Below are 8,510 nucleotides of genomic sequence, written 5' to 3' on the forward strand. Positions count from 1 at the left end.
TGGTGAAATGAGCCAGAACCACCGGTATTTAATAAGCTAATAAATAAGTGAACAATACCCCTAATAATTACTACACCTTATCCCTAAACCCAATTTGGAATGTCACTATAGACTAGGGTGACCACCTGGCAATAGATCTGTTGCGGGACAGTAGATGTAATTTTGAGGGACAATGCGGGACACGTGTGAGACAGATACATTTACTACTGTTATCCTATGTAAATACTTACAGTGCAGAGCTGCCAACTAAGCATTCAGCTTTTCTCACACTCTCATGCCACTCGTCTATTTTCACGCAGTGAAAAGCACTCTCAGTTAAAACTGTAATATTATGATATTGGCAAAACTATTTGGTAATTTTGGTAAGATTTGGTAAATGCTCCAGTGCCCATTTGTGTTTGCGCTCTGGAAAGCGTCAAAAGATTGTATTTACAAAATGTTTTCGTAGCTCTGAGCAATGTTGCCAACCGCAGACATTCACCCAGGTATATGTCCTAGCAGGCCAGTCTTTACACAAAGAACATCCTCTTTTTTTTTTTTTTTTTTTTTCTTTTTTTTTTTTGCCATTATGACATAATGACTTTCTAAAATAGATTTTACTTTACCGAATTATCTGGAACATGGGCAAGTTTGTTTTCTGACAGGGAACACAAGAAATCACCTGTTCCACATTTTGATTGACAGCCGTCACAGCCTATTAGTGACAGTGTTTACTCTTTTATTTTCAACCATTGGATAGGATTAAAAAAAATGGTTGTTGTATTTGTGTGAGGTGGGTTGCTACTACATGGAGAAGATTAAAGACATGAATCTTTCAGAGTACATGATTCGAGGAGATGACGAGGAATGGGACCAAGTGTTGAAGAAAGCAGGACATACAGCTATTGTTAGCATAAAAAGTGACAAGAAAAGAAAACTGGAAGGCATGAACCCGAAAGAACCATGACAAAGCAAGAAAATTAAGAAAAATAAGGACACAAAGAGCAAATTTGGAAAGAAACCATAATGAAATTAACTTTAAAATGAAATTTTGAAATGTCTTTGTGTCTTGTTTCTGTGGTCAGTAGATTTATTTAACACGAGTCCAAATGAAAATATAATTTTTAGTAAGAATTTTAAAGACATAGCACTTGCCTTTTCTTTTTCTTGTCTATCATATTCATTAAAAAAAAAAAAAAAAAACCCTGGCTACGTGTTCTGAACTAGACTAACTGAGACTTGTATACCGTTGTTGTTCTTTTGTTGATCTGATTGTTTCTACTGTTCGCATTTGTAAGTCGCTTTGGATAAAAGCGTCTGCTAAATGATTAAATGTAAATGTAAATGTACTACAAAGCGCTGTTAAATATATGTGAAACTACGCCACAAAAATAAAAAGCTTTCTTAAAACGCATGCACGTTTTCTAAATATAACAAATAAAAACCAGCAGACTTATTAAAATGTGGGACATTTTCTCAATATGTGACGTGGGTGAAAATGCTGTACAACGCAACGAAGCTGTCCCACAAAGATAACAATTTAAACTTATAAGATAACCTTGCTAAAACTTTGCCTAGTCTGCTTCAGTAAATAGTTTTTTGTGAAATAAGTAAACTTTACATTGTGCATAACACTTTCAGTCTTGACCATATTCACAAAACAGTACAGCTGTTAAGACGTTATAGCTCAAGTAAGACCAAAGAAAAAAAAGTTGTGTCTTGTATCAAAAGCTACTAAAGAGGGCAGTGACACCCTAACAACGTATTGTAGAATACCTTCCACTAGAGGAATGACTTGATTTGTGGGAAACAAATATGTCAATGAGCCATTTTACTTATGCAGTAAGATGAATTTATTGTATTCTGTACAGCTAATAGCTCAGAAATGTTGCTCTGATTTAAACAAGAACAAAAGCTGTTGAAAAGTTGTTAAAAGAAATGCATTAATCATTAACATATCAAGTGCAGACAGCAGACTTAACCTCATCTGCAATGAGCGAACCACACTAGGTAATGTGATGAGATTCTCAGAGAACAATGCAATGTGAAACAATGTGAGCAATGTTACAAGTATTTTTAATTCATGGTGTTCCATCTGATGGGTGATTCCACTGTAAACACAGAGAATGGGAAAATAATTTATTCCCATTTTTTTTTTTTTTTTAACACAAACCCTAGTCACTGAGAACACAGATGCACACTGTACATTATGGAGGAATATTCAGCAGACAAAAAAAAATAATAATTAAAAATGGCTTCACATGAAATTACAGTGCAAGTACAATACAGTGCAAGCTCTACACAAAGTAGGAACAGAATGTCTAGGATGGGCGTCCGTGTTTAAATTCTAATCCATGAATCTGCCATATCTCTTCTGCATGTTGGGCAGGGCATTCTCGCCTCCATCCTCCCAAGTGCGTTTCAGAAACCCATTGCTTTTCTGGTTGTCCAACCAGTCAGGCCTGCCCACTCTGCGCATAAACCCCCCATATCTCTTGTGCAGGTCTCTCCCTGCCTCCCCTAGACCACTGTTCCCCTGTACACTCCTCATGAATCCCCCATAGTGCTTGACCATGTCCTCATCATGCTGCTCATCTGACTCTGAGGTGAGACCGACCCTGAGGATCTCTCTCAGCAGCTCCACCTGTTGGTCTTCTGCTCCACCTTCTGCCTTGTCCTTCTTCATAAAACCTCCATATTTCTTACTAATGGCCTCTGTGAGGTGACTCTCAGCTGGGGCTCCCGTGCTGATCTCTGCTGCTTTCTTAGTCATTAAGCCCCCATAACGCTTCATGAATCCACCATATTTTTTGGCAAGAAGATGGTCTGCACTCTCTTCCTCTCGTTTGAGGTTGTCCATTGCAAGGCGATCCTTTTCACTGAGGATGTTTTTGCAGATTTCTATTTGTCTAGAGTCCACTGTCCCTTCACACTGTAATGAGCAGGTCTATGGGAGACATGAATGACCAATCAATGCAAAGAAACAATTGGTCCACTAGCGGGCACACATGTTCATTCTGCTGGCGTTCAATGCAGCTGCTTATTAAAGAGTGCTGATTACAACTGACAATTTGAACAGTGGAAAATGGTGTCAGTTTGTCACTTGGGAATACAATATTTGAAGAACTTGTGTTGTACTACAGCACAAACAACTTTTAGTGAAAATTACATCACGTGTGCCTGTATACTGCATTCACATAAAAATATAAAATTTAAAACCAAACTATAGAGTACTTAAAGTACATGTATTTTGATGTGTTTACTAATATATTAAAACTAGGGATGTGTATCACCAGCAAAGTCACAATATGATACGTATCACCATACAGAGGCCATGATACAATACGTATCACGATAAAGGACTGCACTGAATTTCACCTCAGCAGAATTTAGTAAAACAGCTGTTTATGAAACACTGCATGCTACAGTACCATTTCTAACTATTGGAAGAGCAAGCAGTTGACCTCTGCATTATGAAGGGCCTCCATAACTGTACCACAGTACAATATAGGTAATGGCATGTTTCATGTTTACATTGGGCACTCCCCACCAGGTACAATATTCTGATTGTTTGCATCTTGTTTGTAAGCCCATATATAATAATGTACTCGTTCTAATAAATTTATATTGTAAAGTAGGGTGAATTCAGGTAGAGTGGGACATCAGGTTGAGTGGGACACTTAAGCTTTTGGGTACTGTAAAGGGTTAATTTTGTAAGCCAATAACAATAATAGTTACTGTGTTGTAGCTAAATGTCTATTGGATATGAAATAAAGGTTGTGATTGGTGTGACATCACAGATGTGTTCCGGCTGTTATTTTTCAAATTGCTTGACTCCTGGGACCTCACAGTAAGCCACCCGGCAAGTGTTAATCTATTTTAGAATAATAAGGTTGATAATTCCGTCACTTATGATGTAACAATAAATTTTTTGCTTTTACATACATTTATACAGTCTGTGTATTAGAGATTAATAACAATGAGCATCTAACTGTATAAAATATTTGTGAAAATTAGATTCACAGCACTGTCCCACTCAACCTGACAGTGTTAGGTTGAGTTGGACAGTGCATTTCAGGTTGAGTGGGACAGTTTTAGGGCTAATGCTAGCAAACACAGTGCAGCCATTTCATGAAAAAGAAGATAACGTTTTAAAGTTAAAAGTAATAATAATGTGTCTGAATATAAAATTTTTATACAATTTTTATTTTTCAATTTACACAAACCAAAATTAAGGTTTCTAGCCAGGGCATGGAACATCCCAGAATCAACACTAACTCATTCTAATATATATATATATATATATATATATATATATATATATATATATATATATATATATATAATTGCTGGTAGGTTATCATTGCACAAATTAACACACTCTCTAAGTTTAATAAAAATAAAAAAAACGAGGGAACAAAAAAAAAAAAACAATCTCTCCAAACTAACTAATTTACAATAAAAAATTAGAGGAGTTCTAAACTAATGCGCTGTCTTCACTGGATCTCACGCACACACACGCTCTGCCACTCACACAGATCACGTTGCGGCTGCACTCAGTCATTCAGGAACAAACTTTTTAGCGCTGCACCTCAATTTTATCAACTAAATAGCTTAATCGCTCAAGAGCTACATTATCTTTCTCAACAAGGAGAAGGTAACTTCATTGTTTCTGAAGGAATTAAAGCCACAGCTTCACTGTTAATAGAGAAACGCGGCAAAATGGTGGTAACCCCCCCCCCCATCTCATAAATGAACACTTGATGAATTACACTTTTCTTAGAATAGAATATTGAAGTGGAGCAGAGGTGTGTCTACGTGGTGGCCAGGGGTGGCACGGGCCCCCCCTGAAATTTGCCCCACACCCCCCACCAGATGTCTTGCGATAGACTTGTTTTTAGTACATTTCTAACTGCATCTGGCAGTGGCGGATCCTGGCATGTGTAGCTGCCTATGGCCGCTTTCTTCTCCTCTTCATACTTAATTTTAGTTAGTTTCTATAGCGTGATATTTGACAGATATCGAGAGCGCATAATGATCCATGTAATGCACGAGCACGAATCTCCACTCGCAAGTGGATTTCCTTCACTCACACAAAACTGGATGTGTGCTTTTAAATATACATTGTTCTTTTATGAATTGGCTCTGCTTTTGCTCAGAGATTACGTGTATGCTCAAACGTTCTTGCCATCACTGAAGACTAGAAACGCTTTTTTTCTAATTCAGATGAGGAGTAGGCTTATCTCATTAAATGGAAGCAAGCTGATTATAGTCAGCCTTCTTTAGTTATTTATTTTATTAATAGCCTACTTATTTTAGTTAGGTGCTTAACTTATAAATATGCATTTATTCAATTGTTTTATTAAGTGCATTTGTATTTTGTTGTTTTTGTATATATGTTTGCAATAAAAGCGTATTAACCAGGTTCCAGAAATAATCGCTGAGGGTGCTTCTAAAATTAGTGAGGGTGCTCTAGTCTTAATGCCCATTTTCACATCCCGTCTATTGCTTTGGTCATCAGTGTCAATCACTGCTACTTCGAGAGTGAATCCCACATAAATATGCAGATGTCATTCCCGAAACTTTGCAACCTGTGTGTGGCTGAAAAACAAAGTTCTCCATTTTAAATAGATCATAGATTAGAAAGCTTGCAAAGAGTGCTCATTACCACTAAAAAAGCTGTCACTCTTTGTTTAGTGAGTGTATACACGATGTATTTTAACATACATCGTGCCGCAAACCATAAACTGCAAGTTAACCGGTGTTTTCAGAAAGCAAAGCGTTTATCAACAGTTGAGAGAGAACGCGTGTGCACAGGGTTGCCAGGCTGACAGAGATAAGTAGCATATTTAGCAGATATTTCCGCATTGCACAAGTGGGATGCTCTGTTTTGGGGACTACGTCTCTTTGTATCAGGCAACCCAGTTGTGTTCCTCCGCAGCCAGATTACACCTTGTTGTAACCTATAGTATATTATGCTCTATTCATTATTTTTTTAAAGAAACACTCTACTCAGTTTTAAATGCTGTTCTTTTATTCAAATTAAGCGCGGTCCACACGTGCCACAATATCGATACAGGGCCAGCTGTATCGATATTCGTATCGTCAAATCTCTATAACGATTTTAACTTTAGCGTGTTATTCAATATTACATTAAAATTACTATATTTTAAATGTACTAAACCTCATCATGACAAATATGTAATTGTAAGTCCCCAACTGTAAGTCGCTTTGGATAAAAGCGTCTGCAAAATGACTAAATGTAAATGTAAATGTGTTACAACTATATATAAATACATTACATTCAAGTAAATAGAAATTACATCATATTTTAGTTTACCTTAAATGCTTGTACACACTCTGCATTACACTTCATGTTACAAAGACAATAGAGGTAGCCTAATTATAAAATTAAAAATGAATTAAACTTATGTGGGTTAAATAACACTGTAAAGTTCAGCTGACTGAATTTAATATAAATTTAAACTATAATACATTTTCACTTAATTGCAATTAACATGCAAACATTTTTAAATCTAAATTTTTATTGCTAATAAAAACCGTTACGGGGCTGGTTGTCACACAGTTCTTCTCAGGATACCTTCAGGTTTGAAAGTCATTTTTTGTTAAGGCTTGACTACAAAAAACTAGTGAACATTTCTGCCATTTTTTTCTTCTCCGGGAAAAAGAAAATACAGAACACAGCTCACAAATATCCAACCATTTTTTCTCACTAAGGGGTAAGTTGTCACAATAGAACCTGCCATTTTGTAAAATAATTACGAAACAGCAAACAAATGTAAAATGCAACATTCAAAAAAATAAATAAACAAATATTATAATGAATATAATTAATATTGTATGAATTTTTAACTTAAATCTTACCCCGACCCGACTTCTATGAAAAGCCTACACAAGTGTAAAAATTTAGCTAGTAACCTATATCTAGCGTTGTTAGTTGACTTTTGCCTGAATATATATATGGAGATGATATGAAACTCACCAGTGTGTCGATCTCTGTCTGTTGACGGAGCAGCCGGTAAACACAGAGCGCGCAGTCTCTGCCGCATTCAGCGCGAACCATCGGCACAAGACAGGCGCTCAACACCAGAGTCCACCAGTTCACAGTTAACGCCATGGGCTGCAAACAAGCATTTAACCTTTACTTACATAATGGGAAATATAAATCAATCTCTGGCAGAGTCTTGCAAATTGGAAATGTATGGTAAACGATACCATACTCATATATTACTAAAATAGTCTAGTCTACGCACGCTCACAAATTATTATTTAGTACAGTAAGCGCATTTGTTTATGAAAGAACCCATCAATAGACCAAACAACCTATCCAGTGTATAAAATTATTAGTTAATCATTTCATTATGCTACTTTAAATTCTACACAAAGTTTACCTGTTTACAGTAGTTTTTTTTTTTTTTTTGGCAGTGTTATCACTGTCAGTCGTGTTACAGTGTCAGCAAAAAGAGAAAAAGATCACAGTCAGTCGTGTTGCGGCGTCTTTGGTGAAGTATCTTGTATCTCACAGCACGAGGATAAACTCCACACCTGCTCTGTTCAGAAACGACCGTCACAACTTTAAGCAGCATCCCCTCCTGACACCACGCCGTTTGCAATCTGACGTCAGCAGGAAGCTTCACGCATGGAGTGACGAGAGAATCAATTAATGTGTGATAATTTTCGAGTCTCGAATAATACAGAAGCCCTCGCTAGTTTCAAGTGATCAAAAAAGTGCATTTGATTATCATAACTATAGTTACTGTGAATATTTATGCTCGGGGATAATTAATAACCACAATCTAAACATCTCCATATAAACCTTTTTTTTTTTTCTTTTTTTTTAGATTGTGCTGCAAGTTGTTGTCATGCTGAGCAACGTAATGCTCTGAAATCCCATTTTGCTACTGCTTTTAATGAAACGTGATGTAGGGTACTATTGGCCAACATTGACCATCACTTAAAAAAACAGCAGATTCAGACAACAAAGCAACAGTATTGTGGCCCATTGTGATGAAAAGTGTTCAGCTGCTAAGCTGGTTATCTATTTTTTCTGAGCATTTGTTCATAATTTCCAATATAGTCCAGGTAGACAGCATACTTCTTAAGACAGGACAAAGTGTTCACAAAAATAATAGACCAACATATTCATCCTAAAACTGGCTGAATATACTCTTAAAAAATAAATGTTCCAAAAGGGTGTAGCAATGCCGTAAAATAACCATTGTTGGTTCCCAAAAAACCTTTCAGTGAACAGTTCTTAGGAGTGCCATAGGAGAACCATTGGCGTGTATTCAATCCAATTGCTTAATCTGTGTTTTTTACTTAGCATTTGCAGTGGATTAATATTAGTGTCATCATGACTGCTCTATCTTATGTCATTGTTTTACATCCTTTGTATTATGTCTGCAGTTGTTGCAGCATCTTGATATATGTTTAATAACAATTACTAATTTGACACATTTTATGGATATTTGCTCATTTGATCAAATAATAGTTTCCAGGAAAAGTCAAAC

General features: G+C 36.4%; 1 protein-coding gene across 1 annotated transcript; it reads right to left on the reverse strand.

Moving 5' to 3' along the window:
- Positions 1–1,808: 1,808 nt before the first annotated feature.
- LOC109084747 (proenkephalin-A-like) lies at positions 1,809–7,445 on the reverse strand. Its single transcript, XM_042754257.1, has 3 exons — positions 7,392–7,445; positions 6,983–7,120; positions 1,809–2,926 (listed from the first exon to the last, which is right to left on the reverse strand). The coding sequence occupies exons 2-3, from the start codon at positions 7,115–7,117 to the stop codon at positions 2,327–2,329; spliced, it is 735 nt and encodes a 244-aa protein (XP_042610191.1). The 5' UTR covers positions 7,118–7,120; positions 7,392–7,445; the 3' UTR covers positions 1,809–2,326.
- Between the last annotated feature and the right edge of the window lie 1,065 nt (positions 7,446–8,510).

This window comes from Cyprinus carpio, unplaced genomic scaffold, assembly GCF_018340385.1.
Source record: "Cyprinus carpio isolate SPL01 unplaced genomic scaffold, ASM1834038v1 S000006481, whole genome shotgun sequence".
In the NCBI taxonomy this organism is placed as follows: Eukaryota; Metazoa; Chordata; class Actinopteri; order Cypriniformes; family Cyprinidae; genus Cyprinus; species Cyprinus carpio.

Excerpts from the sequence above, each read along its gene's own strand:
- LOC109084747 (XM_042754257.1), bottom strand. The coding sequence starts at position 7,117 with ATGGCGTTAACTGTGAACTGGTGGACTCTGGTGTTGAGCGCCTGTCTT. Across the intron at positions 2,927-6,982 it reads AGACAGAGATCGACACACTG|ACCTGCTCATTACAGTGTGA; the intron begins GTGAGTTTCATA and ends TGTCTCCCATAG.